The sequence below is a fragment of the Cervus elaphus genome, chromosome 25, assembly GCF_910594005.1.
Source record: "Cervus elaphus chromosome 25, mCerEla1.1, whole genome shotgun sequence".
In the NCBI taxonomy this organism is placed as follows: Eukaryota; Metazoa; Chordata; class Mammalia; order Artiodactyla; family Cervidae; genus Cervus; species Cervus elaphus.
The window spans coordinates 19,901,940-19,924,104 of record NC_057839.1 but is presented as its reverse complement, the minus strand read 5'-3'; the positions used below and the strand labels follow the sequence as shown (position 1 = coordinate 19,924,104).

Below are 22,165 nucleotides of genomic sequence, written 5' to 3'. Positions count from 1 at the left end.
AGTCTTGACTTCCTATTTTACTGAGTATAGTAGTATACAGTGTTAAGTAGTGAAAACAGTCGGACCCTGTTTGTGTGGCATCTCAGAGCCACGAATTATGTAATGAATGAATGAATTGGAGTTAAGTAAACACAGACTGAGCATTGACTAGAAATCTTTTTGCTTCATCTTACTGATGGCAGCAGTTTCTTTTGGGGCAGATCTACTTAAGATGTAGTTAGTAATACAGGAAAGCTTTTAAAACTCCAATGTAAAAAACCTAGTATTGGAATTTAAAAAAGCAAATCAAAGAAAGTAAACACAGAAAAAAGGAAACATTAGTGGTGTCTCCTTCTGTCATTCCTTCCCCTCTCCTTCTCTTCCTTCCTTCCGTTTTCCTTGGATGTAGGAGTGAACAGTTTTTTGATTCTTAGAAATTGTTTTAGGTGCAAATGCTGAATGAATGGTCTGTAAACAACAGCAACAACAAATCAGAATACTAGATGAACAATTTAAAAACATAGGTAGATACTTACTAATTTGCAGTTTGTGTTTCTCATATTTTCTAGGTTATATTGTTTGAATTTAAATGACTTCTGGATGGTTTGACTGTGAACTAACGTGTGTTGGAGTCTTTTATATTCATATATTTTTATTTGTACAGTGTGGGCTATTCTAGATCAGAGGTTGGCAAACTTTTTCTGTAAAGGAGCAGATGGCAGGCTTCCCGGGCTCTGTAACTTTCTGTCCCAGAGATTCAGCTCTGCTGTTGCAGTGTCAAAGCGGTCACAGACAGTCTTTATACAAGTGGCTGCAGCTGTGCTCCAGTGAGACATCATTTATAAAAATAGGGTGCGGACTGGATTTGGCCCATGAGCTATAGTTTGCCAACTTCTACTCTAGATTACAAATTAAACAGTAATCTCTGGCAAATAGATTCTTTTCTGTAAACATATATATGTATATATATATACACACACACTACTTATCATAACTTGAAAATGTTAAAGAGGTAGACTCATATGTTTATCAATATAATTACAGATTTAGTATATTAATGTGTTAATGAAAGGTGTACACATTTTTTAAGGATTATATTAACAGATAATAGGAATGCATTGAATGCATTGCTTTACTAATGGTAATTCATTTTTTCCTAGCCTTTCATTATATATAAACAAAATTAAATCATTAGGATGCATTTTAAAAGTTTATCAGATTTACTAATGCTAAGATACTTTAAAAAATCAAAGTACATATTTCTTAATATAATTTTTTTAGGGGGCTAGAACTCCTGTTTGGAATCAGTATTCCAAACTCCTCTATTTGGAACATAGGTAGGCAGTCCCATGTATGTACCACTACATTAGGTTTGCAATCATAATCTGATGATTACATCTTTTCTTATCTGTGAAATGAGGAAAAATAATTTCTACCTGACTTGGTTATATGAGCATGAGATGCTGTTTGTAAAGTGGTTAGCACATGATATATATGATTTATAAAGTCTGAGAATTGGTGAGACTGCCTAGGAAGAAAAGGGCAAATAGAGAACACGGTGTTCTGGGCGGAATCCTGAAGAAAAAATTTTGAGGTCACATGAGAAGCTATCAGAGGAGGAAAACCAAGCCAAGAGAGAATATATCTTAAAAGAGGGAATGGTTAATTATGTCAAACGTTGTTGATTGTCACAGTGAGAGTAGTCCATAGTAAGGAGTGAAGGGAGATGGCAGGAGGGGTTTCAGTGGAGTAGCGAGAACAGGAGGAGGAGGAGAGTAGACTGAAGAATAAATTGGAGTTAAGCACAGCCTGTGAGCATTGAAGAGTTGTTTTGAGAGCTACTGTGAAGAGGATGTTGAAGTTGGTCAACAGTTGGCCAGTGTAGGAATGAAGATCTGGAGGTATGATGAGGCTCAAGAGAGTGAGATAATTGAGGGAGGCAAGAAGGGATGGGATTCAGCGTGAAGTGGAGGGGTTGATTTTTTTTTTTTCCTTTTTTCTCCTTTAGATAGCAGGGATATTTCATCTATTCTAACTGGAGACAGAGAGAGATTTCTGTATTGTAGTAGAATAAGATGGGAGGATATTCCATCTCATAATGTCTATTTTCTCAACAAAGTATGAAGGATAGTCATCAACTGAGTGTTATGGGCTGGAATGGGAGTATTAAATAAGATGAGAAAGATTTGTGGGGACGAAAGTATAAAACAGTTAACTTGGGGAATGGAAATTTGAACTGATAGGGAGGTACAAGTTGTTATTTGTTACGTGCAAAGTGAAATTCTTCAGATTGATTATGTGATTTTTTTTCCCCCCATGACTTCTTTGACCCAACATTGTTTTTTTTTTTTTGCTGATGTTAAAGTAAATGATTTAGGCCTGGATTTATTGCATTGTAAATACAACATACCACTTGTACAAGTTTTTTAAACTTAATTTGAATTTTAATGACTTACATAGTAATATATTCATATAAATAGTAATGATAGTATCAAAGATGCACTTTCATGAATATCTATGATATCTATTCTTTTTAACTTGTAGATTGTTTGTTCACATTATTTTGGTTTTTTATCCTGACACTGATCTATTAAAATATCCCATTCAGTTTTCTTCATGTGAGTGCCCCTTTTTATTCCTAGCATTTTTGAACTATAAGTTAAAGAAGATATTCACTGCACAAAATTTTGATACTTTTGTATAGTGTTATAAGATTTAAGAACTAAAATATATTTAAAAATTTTTATGAAGTAATGTGATGTAATATATGTGTACAGTGTTTAAATTCTTTTGCATTTAATCTTATATTAATATTGTATGGTTTATTTCATTTAGATTAAAAAATTTTTTTATTTTATTTTTGGCTTGCTGAATCTTTGTTGCTGCATGGGCTTTTTTCTAATTGAGGTGAGTTGGGGCTACTCTGTAGTTTGGAGTAGGTGGGCTTCTCACTGAAGGTGGCCTCTCTTGTTGCAGAGCACAGGCTCTGGGGCACACAGGCTTCAGTAGTTGCAGCTGCCAGGCTTGATGGTTATGGAGCAAGGGCTTGGTTGTTCTGTGGCATCGCAGGGGAGGGGGCGGTTATTCCTGGATCAGGGATCAAACCCATGTCTCCTGCATTGGCAGGCAGATTCTTTATCACTGAGCCACCAGAGAAGCCCTGTTTTGTTTAGATTTGATTTAACTATCTATGTTCATCTTTTTTACATCTTAGCTTTTTTATTTGAAATTTAGTTATGTTCCTATACAGAGCAAATTTTTTAATTTTACATTTTAACCTAACCAGGGATGCTTTACTTCAAAAGAACTTTTATAGTTGTATATTTATTTGTTGAATTGATATATCTTTTTTACTTTATGCCCTCTCTCTCTTTTGTACATTTTTTGGAAGGTTAACATTAAATTTGAATTTCTCTATTTAAAGATATAGGTACATACATCTTTGTCTAATTATTCATCAAAGTAGTTAACTTTTCCTTTTCCTTGATGGTTAAGAATTTAGTGTTTTGACTTTTTCTCACTTCCTCTCCTTTCCAAGTCTTTATTTTTTAACATGAAATTATAAATCATGTAATTTTACTTTTAAGTAGTTTCAGTTCTTCAAATCTTTTCCCTCTTTGGAATAGCATAGTTTGTGCTATGGAAACTGCCGTGAAAGTGGGAGTGACAGTGACTTGAGTGGCGTTTTCACTAAAGTAATGATGGTGGAAGGGAAAGAGCACGCTTCAGATAGAATCTCTTCTGGATCTGTTAGTAAAGGAGTGTTTTTAAACATCTTCTAGCATTTAGAGTATGCCTTTCAATGTTTTTCTCAGTGAAACCTCAGGACTGGAGTGGGGCTTTTCTTTTGGTTTCATGGGTATTTTAAAGATGAATAGGATTTTTTTTTTTTAACCTTACCTGAAATTTTATTCTTTAAAAATGAAATCCTGTTATTGTTTTTTTTTAAACTGGTTTTTTATTAACATATAGTTGATTTACAATGTTGTGTTAATATCTTCCGTACACTAGAGTGACTCAGTTATACACACACATACAGTCTTTTTTATATTCTTTTCCATTATGGTTTATCCCAGGATGTTGAGTATAGTTCCCTGTGCTATACAGTAGGACCTTGTTTATCCGTTCTGTATGTAACAGCTTGCATCTACTAACCCCAAATTCCCAGTCCGTCTCCCTCCTCTTTCCCCCTCCCCTTGGGAACCACAAGCCTGTTCTCTGTGTCCGAGTCTGTTTCTGTTTGTAGATAGGTTTATTTGTGCCATATTTTAGATTCCATGTGTAAATGATATCATATGGTATTTGTCTTTCTCTTTAAAATCCTGTTACTCTTGATCAAGTTAAGGTGTCTAAAGATATCATTCCTTGTGCTATTGAGAAGTACTTCATCTGGAGGTACCTGGTTTTCCCTGTGTAGTCGCCTGCCTAGATTACCTGATTTTGTCATTTAACATTTGTGAAGTATTTCGTAGACATAAAATAATATGGGGGTCATGTTGTTTATTTATAACTTATATAAAATGAAAATTCATTTTACATATTCTGGGTAAGAAATAGAACAGTGAGAGTATCTGTGAAGCCCATGGTATGGCAAGTTTGTTCCATGCTGGGATGACCCACTGTACCAATTTTTTTGTTTTCATTCCTTGAGTTTCTTTCTTGTGTTTTTATATTTTTAAAGTCACATATGTGTGTGTATCTCTAAACAGTATATTTTAACTTCTTATGAATTGTATCGTGTATGTTCTAACTTGCTTCTTTTGCTTCCTGTTTTGAGATTGATCCATAGTGATGAGCTTAATGGTGTGACTGTAACAATTCACTTACTCATTTGCCACTTTGTTTGATGTTCAAATAATGTAACTCTGAACATTCTTGTGCCTGACTCCTAGAGCAAATGTATAAGACCATATGCCCTGTAAACATTTCTGCCTAGAAATAGTTCCAGGTCATAGCTATATACACAGGTACATATTCAGTATTACTGGATAATAGCTGTTTCCTGAAGTGATTGTATCAACTTTCATTGCTGTTAGCAGTGTGCAAGTTACTGTTCTGTAGCTTTGACAGTACATGGGATGTCACGCTTAATATTTTGCTGATTGATGGGATAAAATTGTACCTTGTTTTAGTTATAATTTATATTTTCTTGATTACTACTTAGATATCTTAAAGTCGGGTTTATTGTCAACCATTGTATCTTGTGTGAAATATTTGTTCATGTGTTCTGTCCATTTTTCTCTTGACTTTTTAAAAAAAATATCTCCTCCCAGTATGTAACTTTTATGTTTTAATTTTTTTTGAGACAGCTTTTGGTACATAGTAGTTGTTAACTTTACTGTAGTTGTATTTATCAGTCTTTTTCTAGACTTTTTCTAATCTAATGCCATAAAAATCTTCTGACCTTTTGTAAAACCTTACTTTTCTCATATAAATCCTGGAATTAATTTCTGTATTTTGTATGGAGGAGAGGTTTGGTGTCTCACCACAAAAAGACTGAGTAGTCCCCCTTTTTAAAAAAAAAATAATTCTCTGTATTGTCTATTTTGCTTTCTTCCTTTAAATGGGACAGTTTTGAAATACTTAAGTTGTATTGTTAATAGCTTTAAAGGCTGTGGAAGATGATTTAATCATTGTTTTACTTCCCCCTTCCTAGGTTAGTGACTTTGGAAAACAGCCCATGTATTACACCAGAGTTGCTTCGTATATTTCAGAATATGTCACCACTTCTAGGTAAGTTTTAAAACATAAAATTACTACTGTTTTAGAGGTAGCTGTAAATTATACCTTCCATTTTTAATAAACCCTTGATTTTAAGATATAAGTTGGATAGTATTCTAATAGTTTCTGAATTTTTTTTCCTGCAGTATAACTTTTTAGAACTATTTCTGTGTATTAAAGAGCAAACACTAAATTTACTTAATTGAAAAGTCATTTCATGTTATATCAGTTGTTCATAAATGAGCTCTATACATATTTCTGATTTAGCTAAGGAACCACTAAAATAAAGATGATTAAATATTAGAAAAGTATTTATTGTTTGTTGAGGTATTATTTATGTATGAGCTTGAAACAAGGAACCTTAATTTTCTTTTTTAAAAGTTCTTTATTTATTCGGCGGAGTCAGGGCTAGTTGTTGGGTCTTAGATGCGGCACACAGGGTCTTCACTGTGTGATTTTCATTGTGTCTTGTGGAATCTTTTGTTGTGGCGTGTGGACTCTAGTTGTGGCGCGTTGGCTTAGTTGCTCTGAGGCCTGTGGGATCTTAGTTCCCTGACCAGGGATTGAACTCTGCCTCTGCATTGCAAGGCGGATTCTTTAACTGCTGGACCACCAGGGAAGTCCCGGAAGCTTAATGTTTTGAATCAACACTTTTGACATGTGACACTAGAGAACTAGACACTGTGCTAGGATTAGGCTCTTTAGTCTCTGTTAGCTACCATGGATTATATGTAGTTTGATTCCTTTCTGAACGTGAACATGTATGCTGATGATACTTAACCATAGAAAGCCAATGCTTGTCTGCTACATATCCGCTACCATTCACAAGTATATGATATCTTAAATTTACAAAAAATACTTCTATAGAGTTATTTTGTGTGTAACTGTTACCAGTGCAGATTCACATTTAAACTGTATAGACTATTTAAGAGTTGTATACAGTGCTACTTACTGGCCTTTTGCTTCTTTTTCAGTCTGCAAACTACTGCCATTTAAAAACATTGTTTATTTACAAAATGTAAAAATTGTTTACGCTTATTCCATTCAGAGTTCCCAATCTTTAATACTTACCCGTGAAACATCTTTTAATTCCTTTCTTTTGAGGAATCTAGTGCATTGTAAGACACTTAATAGCATCCTTAAAACTCACTGGATGCTGGTTTTAACAGCCAAAGTTTCCAGACATGGCCATATGTCCCCTAGAGGGCAAAATTGCCCATGGTTGAGAGCATTTGAATTAAATTATTCATAGTCTGAAAATAAATACAGATCTATTGCATGGTCAACTCCTCTTGATACTTGGACCAGACAGTAACTTTTTTTTAAATCAGAGTTTTACTAGGAACTCATAGATACAGTGAATAGTGTTCAATATATTTGAAGATAAATTTGTTAATTTTAGGGCTGTTTTTTTACTATAAGTATGTAGTATTTGTTGAAGATAGCATTCCTTAGTATAAGCTGTACTTGGCATGATGGAGACATGGAAAACAGTATAAAGTGACTTAATTGCTTTTGCTTGTATACATCAATCTAGAAATAGCTTTTAAAATATCTGTGAGAAGAGATGGGAACTATGGTTTTCAAAATCAAATCTTTCTTAAATATTGTTTTCTTCTTCATAGACCTTGGTAAAATTTTAGATGGCAGTGATTTAGAAATTATATGTGGAGACATACCCGGAATGTAACCATTCTGATTTCTTACTTAAGTGTAGACCCTTCTGCCTTATTTATCACAGTGGTGGCCAAGTAGTTTGCTGTTCATTGTTTGTCTGTTAAACAATGTGCCCAAGTTCAGACTTGACTGAACTTGCTCCTTAAGGAGAAAAGGACAGTGTGAAGTTTTCCTAAGGATAACTTTATCCAATATAATTGTCTATCCTTTTATCCTGACATTTTATCTTACTTCTATTGTGAAACGGCTTCCCTGGTGCCTCAAATCGTAAAGAATCTGCCTGCAGTGTAGGAGACCCGGCTTCGATTCCTGGGCCTGTAGATCCCTAGGAAAGGGATTGGCAAACCACTCCAGTGTCCTTGCCCGTGGACTGAGGAGCCTGGCAGGCCATAGTTCATGGGCTTGCAAAGAGCCCACGACTGAGATACTAACACTTTTGTATATTTCGGTGACAACCTTTGTTATTTCTGTCTTTGATTAGCATGGTAACGAGTTGGTTAGTCTCTGTCCCCTCTACATTCTCATTTTAACTGATATGTTCAATCCTAAAGTATACAAAATAATTCCTTTGAAACATTTTGAATTTGGGGTATGTTTTTCATCTACTGATAAAAACATATGGGTGGGTTCAGTTCAGTTGCTCAGTCGTGTCCGACTCTTTGCGACCCCATGGACTGTAGCGTGCTAGGTTTCCCTGTCCATCACCAACTGTCAGAGCTTGCTTAAACTCATGTCTAAGGAGTCGGTGATGCCATCCAACCATCCCATCCTCTGTTGTCCCCTTCTCCTGTCTTCAGTCTTTCCCAGCATCAGGATCTTTTCCAATGAGTCAGTTCTTCACATCAGGTAACCAAGTATTATAGTTTCAGCTTTAGCATTAGTCCTTCCAGTGTATATTCAGGACTGATTTCCATTAAGATTGACTGGTTGGATCTCCTTGCAGTCCAAGGGACTCTCAAGGGTCTTCTCCAACCCCACAGTGCAAAAGCATCAATTCTTTGGCGTTCAGCTTTCTTTATAGTCCAACTCTTAACATCTGTACATGAGTACTGGAAAAACCATAGCTTTGACTAGATGGATCTGTGTTGGCAAAGATACATCTCTGCTTTTTAGTATGTTCTCTAGGTTGGTCATAGCTTTTCTTCCAAGGAGCAAGCGTCTTTTATGGGTTATTCTCATCTAAATAGAAGATCTTCTCACTTTGTATGATATGCGTTAGATAAGAACCCAGAACCTACACTTCTGCCAGGAAACATTTTTTAGTCTGTCCTATTGCAAGTGCATATGATTTCTAAAATAGTAGCAATACACAAAAATAAACTCAAAATGGATTAAAGATCTAAATGTAAGACCAGAAACTATAAAACTCTTAGAGGAGAACATAGGCAAAACACTCCGACATGAATCACAGCAGGATCCTCTATGACCCACCTCCCAGAATATTGGAAATAAAAACAAAAATAAACAAATGGGACCTAATGAAACTTAAAAGCTTTTGCACAACAAAGGAAACTATAAGCAAGGTGAAAAGACAGTCCTCAGATTGAGAGAAAATAATAGCAAATGAAGCAACAGATAAAGGATTAATCTCAAAAATATACAAGCAACTCTTGCAGCTCAATTCCAGAAAAATAAATGACCCAATCAAAAAATGGGCCAAAGATCTAAACAGACGTTTCTCCAGAGAAGACATACAGATTGCTAACAAACACATGAAAAGATGCTCAACATCACTCATCAGAGAAATGCAAATCAAAACCACAATGAGGTACCATTACACGCCAATCAGAATGGCTGCTATCCAAAAGTCTACAAGCAATAAATGCTGGAGAGGGTGTGGAGAAAAGGGAACCCTGTTACACTGTTGGTGGGAATACAAACTAGTACAGCCGCTATGGAAAACAGTGTGGAGATTTCTTAAAAAACTGGAAATAGAACTGCCATATGACCCAGCAATCCCACTCCTGGGCATACACACCGAGGAAACCAGATCTGAAAGAGACACGTGCACCCCAATGTTCATCACAGCACTGTTTATAATAGCCAGGACATGGAAGCAACCTAGATGCCCATCAGCAGACGAATGGATAAGGAAGCTGTGGTACATATACACAATGGAATATTACTCAGCCATTAAAAAGAATTCATTTGAATCAGTTCTAATGAGATGGATGAAACTGAAGCCCATTATACAGAGTGAAGTAAGCCAGAAAGATAAAGACCAATACAGTATATTAATGCATATATATGGAATTTAGAAAGATGGTAACGATAACCCTATATGCAAAACAGAAAAAGAGACACAGATGTACAGAACAGAATTTTGGACTCTGTGGGAGAAGGCGAGAGTGGGATGTTTAGAGAGAACAGTATCGAAACATGTATATAATCAAGGGTGAAACAGATCATCCAGGTTGGATGCATGAGACAAGTGCTCGGGGCTGGTGCACTGGGAAGACCCAGAGGAATTGGGTGGAGAGGGAGGTGGGAGGCGGGATCGGGATGGGGAATACATGTAAATCCATGGCTGATTCATGTCAATGTATGGCAAAAACCACTACAATATTGAAAGTAATTAGCCTCCAACTAATAAAAATAAATGGGAAAAAAATAAAATAATAGCAATACAAAATTGAAAAGTTTTAGATTAAGATGATATTTTGGGGATCATGTTTTGATTTGTATAGTAAATACATGTAATTTATATTCTGTTTTACCATTATTGTTTGTGATATGACATGTAAAATAGCACTGCATAAACATTTGATCATACTCAATTTTAACAAAATGGTTTTTTGCTTTGCACTTTGAAAGGAATACCTAAAAACAATATTATTTTCCTATACTATTCTTGTAATAATACTTTTAAGAACATTTCCTATGTGTAGGGTTTTCATAGGGGAGTGGATTTGAATAACAAAGCCCAAAAATTGAGAATTATAATTTTCAAAGTATAACAGGCACTCCTTTAAGTAGGGTTACATGTTCAATGCCAGCACAGTAGACACTCAGTAAATGCTTATTGAATGAACCCATTTAAGCAGATGTCAAAATATGATGGTAAAATGATTCAGTTGCATGTGGTTTGTCATACTGGTACTAGAATTTAATTTGAAATGAAAGGTTGGATTATGTACTTATTTTCTAAAAGGAAAGAAAAGGGAGCTTAGTATTTTCTAAGTTGTTTTAACTAATGGGAGTATATGGAAAGCATAAATTACAGGTTAATGCCAGTTTTTAGATAGATATTGATATACTATCAGTCAGAATAGCATTCAGAAAAAATTTGTAAAGAAGGGCATGTAGCTTAGCTTTAAATGAATCACTTCATTTAAACTGACTTTGAACAATTAATTAATTTGTTCTTTATTATTATTGTTATTTTGGCAGAACTGAGTTCAGAAAGTCTCAGAACCTGCTTTAAGATCATCAATGGTTATATCTTTTTATCATCAACAGAATTTTTACAGGTATGTTGTAGTTTTTGCATTGTTAGAATTTATATAGTTATTGTTTCATTGTTTCCTCTTTGAAATCAGAAATCTTATTTTGAAGCTTTTTCAAAGTTTAAAAGATGGATTTATTACTTTGGTTGGGGGGATTGTCATAAGCATTGCCCACTGCAAATGTGACGCAGTTCCATGAATTACATTATTTAACACAGAAAATATGCTCTATGTATAAATATATCCTTACATTGCTATAAAAATCAGAATAACAGTAAACTGTATTTTTATTTCTTAAACTTTTCCTACGGAGTTCTAATTGAAATTTTGTATACTTAGAGCTTTAGTATCTAATACTCAAATAGATGCCTTTTTTGATATTGCAGATATATTCATAAGTATAATTTGACTTTTCATTGCATTTCAGACCTATGCAGTAGGTCTATGTCAGTCCTTTTGTGAACTGCTAAAGGAAATTACTACAGATGGTCAAGTTCAAGTGCTGAAGGTAATGACTATTATTGTAAGTTTTCCATCTGTATTTTGTGAAATTGGACCTTCATTTGGATTTGAATGATTGACAAGAAGGGGAAGAGTAATTCTAGACAGAATATTTTCTTTTAGCAGTATTAACGTGGTCTAATACTTCTGGACTAGGGATCTGAAATCTGATTGTGCATATAAGTCACCTGAAGATGTTGTTAAAATGCAGATTTCGCATTTCTAACCAAGTGTCTGCTGATGAGTCCCCAAAGTCTCCCCTGCCCCTGTCCTGAGACTTCACTTGGTGTAATAAGGCTTTAAAAACTTATAAATTACCCAAAGGGTGGTGACGTCTGATACTTCTCACCTGTCCAGTTTGTTCACCTGCTTTTGGGACACAGTATCCCACTATAATTTGGTATTTTTAATTTGGATTGGCCAAGTTGGTATGAATTGTGTATAAAAAAGAACCAATGTTGCATTATTACATTGTATACCTGAAGCCAATATAGTGTTATATGTCAGTTATATCCCCATTAAAAAAAACAACTGATAGGCTGTGAGTTGATTTTTATGCATTATATCTTTATGGAATCACTATATCTCTATATATTGTATATAATTGTGTATAATTAAGAACAGGCTCTGAGTTATCTATATATCTACATATTAAAGCTATGAATTGTATCAAATGTGTATACTTAGATATAAATATTTTAAATATATATTAATATATCTTTACATGTATATGTGTGGTTCATACACACTTACTTTGTATGGAACTTTCTGAGAAGGTATACTTGTTAAAAGCCTCTATTTTTTTGTTTCTAATTTCTTAGCTATGTTTTAAGTCAGATATGAGAGCTGGTTGGGTGAAGTACTATTTTAACATAACCAAGTAGCATTTTTTTTATGTGAAAGTCCTGGCTTTACATCCTAAAAGCTATTTGATTTCCTCCCAATGAAATGAAAATGTGTTTTCCCAAAAAGGTTCATTGTTAGAAATGCATTAACTACAGTAATCAAAGCAGCAATCCATAGTATATTTTGGGAAACTAAGTGGGTATTAGTTTGTGTAGATAGTAAAATTTTCTTCCATATTAACCAACCATTGGAACTTATTCAAGCATCACACTATTTAATGTGCTGTTCTTCAGATATTTATTATACACTTAAATGCACGTATAAAGCTGCAGGTATCTGTGTTAGCATGGATGTTAATTTGATTTTCAAATGGCTGCATTTAATATCACTGCTGATTATTCAGTTTCACCATGTGGATCAGTTGAGTTCAGTCACTCAGTCATGTCCGACTCTTGGCGACCCCATGGACTGCAGCACGCCAGGTCTCCCTATCCATTACCAACTCCTGGAGTTTACTCATATTTATGTCCATTGGGTCAGTGATGCCATCCCATCATCTCATCCTCTGTTGTCCCATTCTCCTCCTGCCTTCAGTCTTTCCTAGCATCAGGGTCTTTCCCAGTGAGTCAGTTCTTCCCATCAGGTGGCCAAAGTACTGTAGTTACAGCTTCAGCATCAGTCCTTCCAATGAATATTCAGGACTGATTTCCTTTAGGATGGACTGGTTGAATCTCCAAGGGACTCTCAAGAGTCTTCTCCAACACCACAGTTCAAAAGCATCAATTCTTCGGTGCTCAGCTTTCTTTATAGTCCAACTCTCACATCCATACATGACCACTGGAAAAACCATAGCCTTGATTAGACGGACCTTTGTTGGCAAAGTCATGTCTCTGCATTTTATTTTATTTATTTATTTATTTTATTTTTTAATTAATTTATTTTTTCAGTGGGTTTTGTCATACATTGACATGAATCAGCAATAGATTTACACGTATTCCCCATCCCGATCCTCCCTCCCAGCATGTCTCTGCATTTTAATATGCTGCCTACGTTGGCCATAACTTTCCTTCTAGGGAGTAAGCATCTTTTAATTTCATGGCTGCAATCACCATCTGCAGTGATTTTGGAGCTCCTCAAAATAAAGTCAGCCACTGTTTCTACTGTTTCCCCATCTATTTGCCATTAAGTGATGGGACCAGACGCCATGATCTTAGTTTTCTGAATGTTGAGCTTTAAGCCAACTTTTTTACTCTCCTCTTTCACTTTCATCAAGAAGCTCTTTAGTTCTTCTTCGCTTTCTGCCATAAGGGTGGTGTCATCTGCATATCTGAGGTTATTGATATTTCTCCTGGTTCCAGCTTGTGCTTCATCCAGTCCAGCATTTCCCATGATGTACTGCATATAAGTTAAATAAGCAGGGTGACAATATATAGCCTTGACGTACTCCTTTTCCTATTTGGAACCAGTCTGTTGTTCCATGTCCAATTCTAACTGTTGCTTCCTGACCTGCATACAGGTTTCTCAAGAGGCAGGTCAGGTGGTCTGGTATTCCCATCTCTTGAAGAATTTTCCACAGTTTGTCATGGTCCACACAGTAAAAGGCTTTGGCGTAGTCAATAAAGCAGAAATAGATGTTTTTCTGGAACTCTCTTGCTTTTATGATGATCCAGCGGATGTTGGCAATTTGATCTCTGGTTCTTCTCCCTTTTCTAAATCCAGCTTGAACATCTGGAAGTTCACAGTTCATGTACTGTTGAAGCCTGGCTTGGAGAAATTTGAGCATTACTTTGCTAGCGTGTGAGATGAGTGCAGTACTTTGAGCATTCTTTGGCATTGCCTTTCTTTGTGATTCAAATGAAAACTGACCTTTTCCAATCCTGTGGCACTGCTGAGTTTTCCGAATTTGCTGGCATATTGAGTGCAGCACTTTCACAGCATCATCTTTTAGGATTTGAAATAGCTCAACTGGAATTCCATCACCTCCACTAGCTTTGTTCTTAGTGATGCTTCTTCCTAAGGGCCACTTGACTTCGCATTCTAGGATGTCTGGCTCTATTTGAGTGATCACACGATCGTGATTGTCTGGGTCATGAAGATCTTTCTTGTATAGTTCTGTGTATTCTTGCCGCCTCTTCTTAATACCTTCTGCTTCTGTTAGGTCCATACCATTTCTGTCCTTTATTGTGCCCATCTTTGCATGAAAAGTTCCCTTGGTATCTCTAATTTTCTTGAAGAGATCTCTAGTCTTTCCCATTCTATTGTTTTCCTCTGTTTCTTTGCATTGATCACTGAGGAAGGCGTTCTTATCTCTCCTTGCTATTCTTTGGAACTCTGCTTTCAAATGGGTATATTTTTCCTTTTCTCCTTTGCTTTTCAATTCTCTTCTTTTTACAGCTATTTGTAAGGCCTCCTCAGACAACCATTTTGCCTTTTTCTTGGGGATGATCTTTATCACTGCCTCCTGCACAATGTCAGGAATCTCTGTCCATAGTTCTTCAGGCACTTTATCAGATCTAATCCCTTAATCTGTTTGTCACTTCCATTGTATAATCATAAGGGATTTGATTTAGGTCATACCTGAATGGTCTAGTGGTTTTACTTACTTTCTTCAATTTAAGTCTGAATTTAGCAATAAGGAGTTAATGATCTGAGCCACAATCAGCTCATGGTCTTGTTTTTGCTGACTGTATAGAGCTTCTTCATTTTTGGCTGCAAAGAATATAATCAATCTGATTTCAGTATTGATCATCTGATGATGTCCATGTGTAGAGTCTTCTCTTGTGTTGTTGGAAGAGGGTGATTGCTATGACCAGTGCATTCTCTTGGCAAAACTCTGTTAGCCTTTGCCCTGTTTCATTCTGTACTCCAAGGCCAAATTTTCCTGTTACTCCAGGTATTTCTTGACTTCCTACTTTTGCATTCTAGTCCCCTGTAATGAAAGGGACATCTTTTTGGGTGTTAGTTCTAGATGGTCATGTAGGTCTTCATAGAACCATTAAACTTCAGCTTCAACTGACCATGTGAGTCAGGTGTCAGCAAACTTTTTGTATAGTACATGTTTTAGGTTTTGTGGGCCATAGCGTTTTTGTCTAAACTGTTTATATCTGTTGTTATGGATTGAAAGCAGGCATAGACTACATGTATCCAACAAAATCATGCAGTTGTTTGGATCTGGCCCAGCAGCATTGTCTGCCAACCCTGCTGTTGGTCTTCAGTGCATTCTTCTAAGCCCATGTGATGGGAAAACCACAGTTTCTGCTTTTGAGTAGTCATTCTTTTCGGGGCTGGAAGCTGGTAAACAGGTAGCCCATATTTAGTGTGTTACATAGTTTTGGATTAGAGGTATCTCAGATTACCTGGTGAATTTTTTGAAAATTTGAGTACATATTTGACATAAGATGTTAGGATTTCTTTTTTAAAAAGTTCCCCAGGTGATTTTCATGAGCACTTTCTGCTATGAAAGTTAGAAAGTTAAGTCACTCAGTCATGTCTGACTCTTTGTGACACCATGGACTGTAGCCCACCAGGCTCCTTGGTTCATGGGATTCTCCAGGCAAGAATACTGGAGTGGGTTGCCATTTCCTTCTCCAGGGGATCTTCCTGACCCAGGGATCGAACCCAGGTCTCCCGCATTGCAGGCAGACGCTTTAACCACATTGCTGTCTATTCGCTTTATGTTCCTCTGGGAATACAGAAGTGATCTTCCAACCCAACATTTTGCAGAGAACATTTTTCAGAGAGAGCGAGTTGAGATGGGAACTGAGTCTTAACTGTTTGGTTGGGTTAGGGTTGCTGATAAAACATAGTATTTTTATTTGCTAAATCTGGCAATCCTAGCAGGATAAATTAGATTAATACAGTATTAGATACTGCAGAGACGTGAACAAGAACAGAGGGACTATTGTGAGAATTATCTGTTGAGGGTGGGGATAATGGTGTTATTTAAAACCTTTAGTATCGATAAATTGGAGAGGTTCATATGCCAAATTACTGAAGTGTTAAATTGTAAAGCAATGAGAAAATGATGATATCATTAAGAATGATATTTGTTTCCTAGGGCTAGCATAACAAAGTACTGCAATCTGAGTGGTTTATAACAACGGGAACTAATCTATAATATTTATAGTGATTATCTTTCCCACAGAGTCCTAGGAACTAGAAGTCGGAAATCATGGTGCTCATAGGGCCACACTGTCTCTGAGGACTCTAGAGGAAAATCTGTTCCTTGCCTTTTTCTTAGCTTCTGGTAGTTAGCAGCAGTTTCTGACTTCCTTCGCTTCAACATGCGTCACTCCAGTCTTTGCCTCGGTTGTCGCATGACCTTCTCCTTATATCTCTGTCTTTTCTCCTTATAAGGGCACCAGTCATAATGACTTGAGTGTGTGTAACTCGCTCAGACGTGTCTAACTCTTGCACCCCCACGGACTGTATCCTGCCAGGCTCCTCTGTCCATGGGGTTTCCCAGGCAAGAATACTGGAGTGGGTTGCCAGTTCCTTCTCCAGGGGATCTTCCTGATGCAGGGATCGAACCTGGGTGTCCCTTATTGCAGGCAGATTCTTCACCCTCTGAACCACCAGGGATGGGGCCTACCCTCATTACTCCATCTTAATTATACCTGCAAAGATCTTCCTGGCTCTCCTGAATTGGCAGGCTCACCCCTCTCCCCCCCACCAAACCACCAGGGAGGCCCTTCAGTATTCATTCTTAAATGAATTATATCTTATTGATGTTTAGGTTGATTTTTTTTTTTTAGGTTGATATTTAAGAGTGATTCAATTAAAGTGTCATTGGAGACTTCTGAGAGATTTCCTGCAGAAAGGCTTTTAACAAGGCTTGAAATAAAAAGTTCTTTGGTTAATTCTGATTTTTCCCAGAAAGATTATTTATCTAACCCATTACATTCTTCAGCACACTCTCTGATTTGGCGTTTTATGCTTGAAATCACAATGGAAACTTAAGTCCGAAATCATAGTATTGTAAGCTAGGAAGTGGGTAAATAGAGAGTGAAAATACAGCAGGACTCTTTGGTTTGAATTTCATAGGTTCTTTGGTTTCTTATTTAGAGTAGGGGATAAAGGGTGGGAGTATAGGCCCTTGTTCCTGAGAAGCTTCTGGGCCCTGAAGGAGTAATAATCTCTGTGTGACTGGTCTTGACCCCAGATCCGGGAGGCCTGTTTGCCACCATGTGTCTATCAGCCTCACTTCTACTAATTTCAAAGTATTCTAGCCCTAAAGCTTACAAGCCAAGTAACATTTGTCCTGTTGCTTGCTGAAATGTTTTTGTGAATTTTTATTGCATTTACTCTCTTACCAAACTGATTATGTTGAGGATTCCATCTGTCTTACAGAATCTGAGCTTCATCTTTTGCCTCAGTGATAATTTCTTCTCTGAAAGTAGAGATACAAGGAATTGATACTTTGAACTTAATTCTGTTTGAGAAATAACTGATTGGTAATGTGGGAGTGATAGAAATTTGAGAGAAAGTTGCCTTGTCATTTTGATGTTGCTTTTGTAGATTTTTCAGTGTGTGTGTTTTATCTTTCTTTTCTTGACTGTAAGCTTTTCCATGAGCCTAAGTTTAGTAAATAATAACTGCATGTGGAATGTTATTTTCTCCTTGACCAGTGTCTTCGTTTTGTACACCCAGCTCTGCTACTTACACATTCTTGAGTACATTCTGGACTTAAATTCTCTTATTTATTCTAAAAGGTGTTATACTATATGATTTTAATAACCTGTAATTACCATTATCTGAAATTCTTGTGTTAAATTATAATCTATAAATTCTAAGTGATGAAAAACTTAGAATTTTTCCTATGTTTAAACACCTACCAGAAAAAATTTAAATAGATTTTTCCTCCTGCTTTTCTGAAATATTATTAGTTAAGTAATTGTTGAAGACAGCTTGTTCTGTCATACAGAATGAGATTGTGAAATTTATTTGAAAAGTGAGGCAAGTTTTTAGGATATGTCCTAAGGAGACTATTTTCTCTTACTGTTTAAGTTATTTTCTTGATGTAGTGTATGTAACTTAACAGATGACTTAAGCAAAACTGCTACAATTAGAATATTGTCTCTGCTACCTCACACCTGGGTGAGGTGAGCAAGTTAATCTCTAATCCTCACTTTTGATCTGTCAAATAAGGAGAAAAACTTTACCTACTTCCTAGGGTTGAGGTAAGGATTGCATAACCTTATATGTATAGACCACTTAAAACATTGCCTAACATATAATCAGACAGTACAAGTGTTGGCTGTTTTTATCTAATTATATAATCTCCCTTTGGGGAAAACAGTCCACTAAGGAACTCCTCCTTTGAACATTTCTTCTACTGATAAATAAATGTTTGTTTAAAATAATACATTAGTGAAATTTTTTAAGACTTAAGTAGGTAATTTACACAGTGATAGAGCTTTACTCTTTTTTCAAAGCCATGTATCTCAGCTGGCTTTTAAAAAATAGTTGTTTTAAATTCTTCCTTTACAGAATTACACAGTCTTTTAAAACTTTTTATTATGGAAAATTTGAAGTTTACATCACATACAACACTACCTTTATAGTTTCACTGAAAAGGAATCTATTTGCTTCTTCTCTTTCCTTGAACTGAAAGAAGATAATATCATTATTTGTTCCCCAGTTGTGCCTAATGGTTTTTGATTGAATGATTCAGCACAAATCAGTTACCATCCAAATAAACACTGAAATACTTATAACATTTAACATATATTACACATTAAGCCAGTTTAGTATGCCAGCAGGGGGTCATTAATAGCATATAAATTCTAGAATTAAAAATTGGCAGTCTAATTTCTCCAAAGAAGACATACAGATGGCTAACAAACACATGAAAAGATGCTCCACATCACTCATTATTAGAGAAATGCAAATCAAAACCACAATGAGGTACCATTACACGCCAGTCAGGATGGCTGCTATCCAAAAGTCTACAAGCAATAAATGCTGGAGAGGGTGTGGAGAAAAGGGAACCCTCTTACACTGTTGGTGGGAATGCAAACTAGTACAGCTGCTATGGAAAACAGTGTGGAGATTTCTTAAAAAACTGGAAATAGAACTGCCATATGACCCAGCAATCCCACTTCTGGGCATACACACCGAGGAAACCAGATCTGAAAGAGACACGTGCACCCCAGTGTTCATCGCAGCACTGTTTATAATAGCCAGGACATGGAAGCAACCTAGATGCCCATCAGCAGATGAATGGATAAGGAAGCTGTGGTACATATACACCATGGAATATTACTCAGCCATTAAAAAGAATTCATTTGAACCAGTCCTAATGAGATGGATGAAGCTGGAGCCCATTATACAGAGTGAAGTAAGCCAGAAAGATAAAGAACATTACAGCATACTAACACATATATATGGAATTTAGAAAGGTGATAACGATAACCCTATATGCAAAACAGAAAAAGAGACACAGAAATACAGAACAGACTTTTGAACTCTGTGGGAGAATGTGAGGGTGGGATATTTCAAAAGAACAGCATGTATACTATCTATGGTGAAACAGATCACCAGCCCAGGTGGGATGCATGAGACAAGTGCTCGGGCCTGGTGCACTGGGAAGACCCAGAGGAATCGGGTGGAGAGGGAGGTGGGAGGGGGGATCGGGATTGGGAATACATGTAAATCCATGGCTGATTCATATCAATGTATGACAAAACCCACTGGAAAAAAAAAAAAAAATTAAAAAAAAAAAATTTATGATAAAAAAAAAATTGGCAGTCTAATAACCTATGTTTAAGACTGTTTTTATATAGCATTGCTGTAGCTAAACCTCATATTTGATTTGAAATCCCAGAAAGGGAAGTTTATTATTTATTAAATGGATGTTAAGTACTAGACATATACTCATTATCATGAATTATTTGCATTTTTTATACAAAATAATATTTTAGGATAATGGTGCTATTATGCTTGCACTTGAAAGCTGAGATAACACTCAAAATTTTTGGCATTTTCCTATTCTCAGAGTTCCAATAAAACTATAATAGTTTTTAATATTAACTCATTTTTGCATTTTTTAATATCTCTCAGATACTGTTTCTTAGTAGAGTCTGCTATGTAACATTTTTAATATATTTTTGACTAAATGTCACTGTTATACTACTTCTGACAGTATCTGGAAGTAGCTTCTTTGTTCTCTGAAGCAGAAAATTATAATGTTATGAAAACTGGATAGAGAGACAAGTATGCCTGCTTTAGGAGCAAAAATAGGCTTTATTGTATTCTATGAGTTGGAACACATTATCTAGATGAATACAATTATATTCTAAAAATACACAAATTTCAATTAACATTTTTTTAAATTTGAAATTTATCTCTATTGTATACACCAATTTGAGTTTAGAAATTCTCTTTTTTTATCATGGTCTTATCAAGCAGTAGTGAGCCACGTTGGTTTTATTGACTGTGATAAGCCTTATTTAAGATGGCACACATATCTTTAAGGTATAATTTATTCTTTTTTTTTTTTTTTTTTTTCCCAAAAAGGATTTTATTGATGACATTTTTATTTCCCTTCCAAAAAAACCAACTGGAACTAAATGAAGTAAACGATCTCAGACTTTTATTGTCTTCATAATAAAACAAAATATGAAGCTCAAAATTGGATCACTTGGCCCTTTCTCTTCTTATCGCCTCCCAACTCAAAATGCTTGCATCTCTTAATAGCCAGCATTCTCTTTGATCTACAGTTGGGCTCAACACATTCAAGCCTCAGTACAATCTTCTTTGTAGTTTTAGCCTTTTTCCGGAAAATTGGCTTAGTCTGCCCACCATAGCCACTCTGCTTCCTGTCATAACGCCGCTTTCCCTGGGCATATAAAGAATCCTTGCCCTTCTTGTACTGTGTCACTTTGTGGGGCTGGTGCTTCCCACACTTCTTACAGAAAGTCCGGCGGGTTTTTGGAACGTTCACCATGTTTGCGACAGCGATACCAGCACAAAAAGCTATAATTTATTCTTTAGTAACTATAGCTAATACTAGACGGTGACTGTTTACTACACATTTCTAATCCTCACATAAACCTGTGATGGTAGTACTGTTCTCTCCCCCATTTTAACAGATGAGAAATTACATCACAAAGAAATAAATACCTTGTCCAGGGTCACACAGCTAGTAAGTATTAGAACCGTGACATTAACATAGGCTTTCTGACTTCAGAATCTGTGCTCTTAATCATTTTGTATGCTGTGTAAGCCTAAATCCAGAAAATGATTTGAGTGTAAGGCACAAACTAAAAGCCTACATTTTTCACAGGAACTATAAAAATAGTCTGTTTCTAAACTGTATAATCAGAAAGGGGGTGGATTGAAACTAAAATTCAGAAGTTATGTATGTGATAGCAAAATGCTGATAAAAATAGCAGTAGGGGATTAGATGATAGGATAGGAGGTACTACAGCTTATTCAGCCACAGAGAAATACTGTGCAACCTTGGAAAGAAATGAAGACAACATCTATATACAGTTTCAGAGTGATTTGAGACTATAAGCAAAGAACAGAGTCCAGAGTTTTCCTGTATTTAAAGAGTGCACATAGATAGCAATGGAAAAATAAACCAAATTAATAAAAGTAGTTAAGTAGGGGAAAGAGGGGCAGAGAATGCAAACAGAATGCAAACTAAGTCTTTCAGAAAGTACATTTTGTACTTTAGGGGTTGGAGCCATAGAGACGTTTTACATGACTTAATAAAGTAAAAGCAGTTCTAAAGATTTTTTTAAAAAGGAAACATTTGAATCTATTACTGTGTTGGTGGAATAAGTCATCTGAGAATATTCCAAGTAACTTTAATACACAGTTATTTATATGTATGTTCCTGGTGAGATATAACTTTAAAACAGAAAGAAACATAAGGAAATTATCAATTGCTTTCAGTATTGTTATCGTTATCAGTAATATTGGTATTGTTATTTTGAAACCCATATGTACATATTTGGATATTTTGTACATACCATGTAAGTTAAGGT

At 35.8% G+C, this 22,165-nt stretch overlaps 2 protein-coding genes across 3 annotated transcripts in view; one reads left to right on the top strand and one right to left on the bottom strand.

Annotated features, from left to right (window-relative positions):
• Positions 1-22,165, top strand: part of IPO11 (importin 11) — a 197,501-nt gene that overhangs the window by 99,282 nt on the left and 76,054 nt on the right. For both annotated transcript variants that reach the window (XM_043887205.1, XM_043887206.1), the window contains exons 22-24: positions 5,636-5,712; positions 10,768-10,847; positions 11,251-11,331. In XM_043887205.1, the coding sequence (XP_043743140.1) occupies positions 5,636-5,712; positions 10,768-10,847; positions 11,251-11,331 (238 nt within the window). The remainder of the gene's footprint in view (positions 1-5,635; positions 5,713-10,767; positions 10,848-11,250; positions 11,332-22,165) is intronic.
• On the bottom strand, positions 20,742-21,142 carry LOC122683549 (60S ribosomal protein L36a). The gene has a single exon (XM_043887208.1). It carries the CDS (start codon positions 21,115-21,117, stop codon positions 20,797-20,799), a length of 321 nt encoding a protein of 106 aa, XP_043743143.1. The 5' UTR covers positions 21,118-21,142; the 3' UTR covers positions 20,742-20,796.

Bases quoted from the DNA above. Each gene is read 5' to 3' on its own strand.
- LOC122683549 (XM_043887208.1), bottom strand. From the start codon at position 21,117: ATGGTGAACGTTCCAAAAACCCGCCGGACTTTCTGTAAGAAGTGTGGG.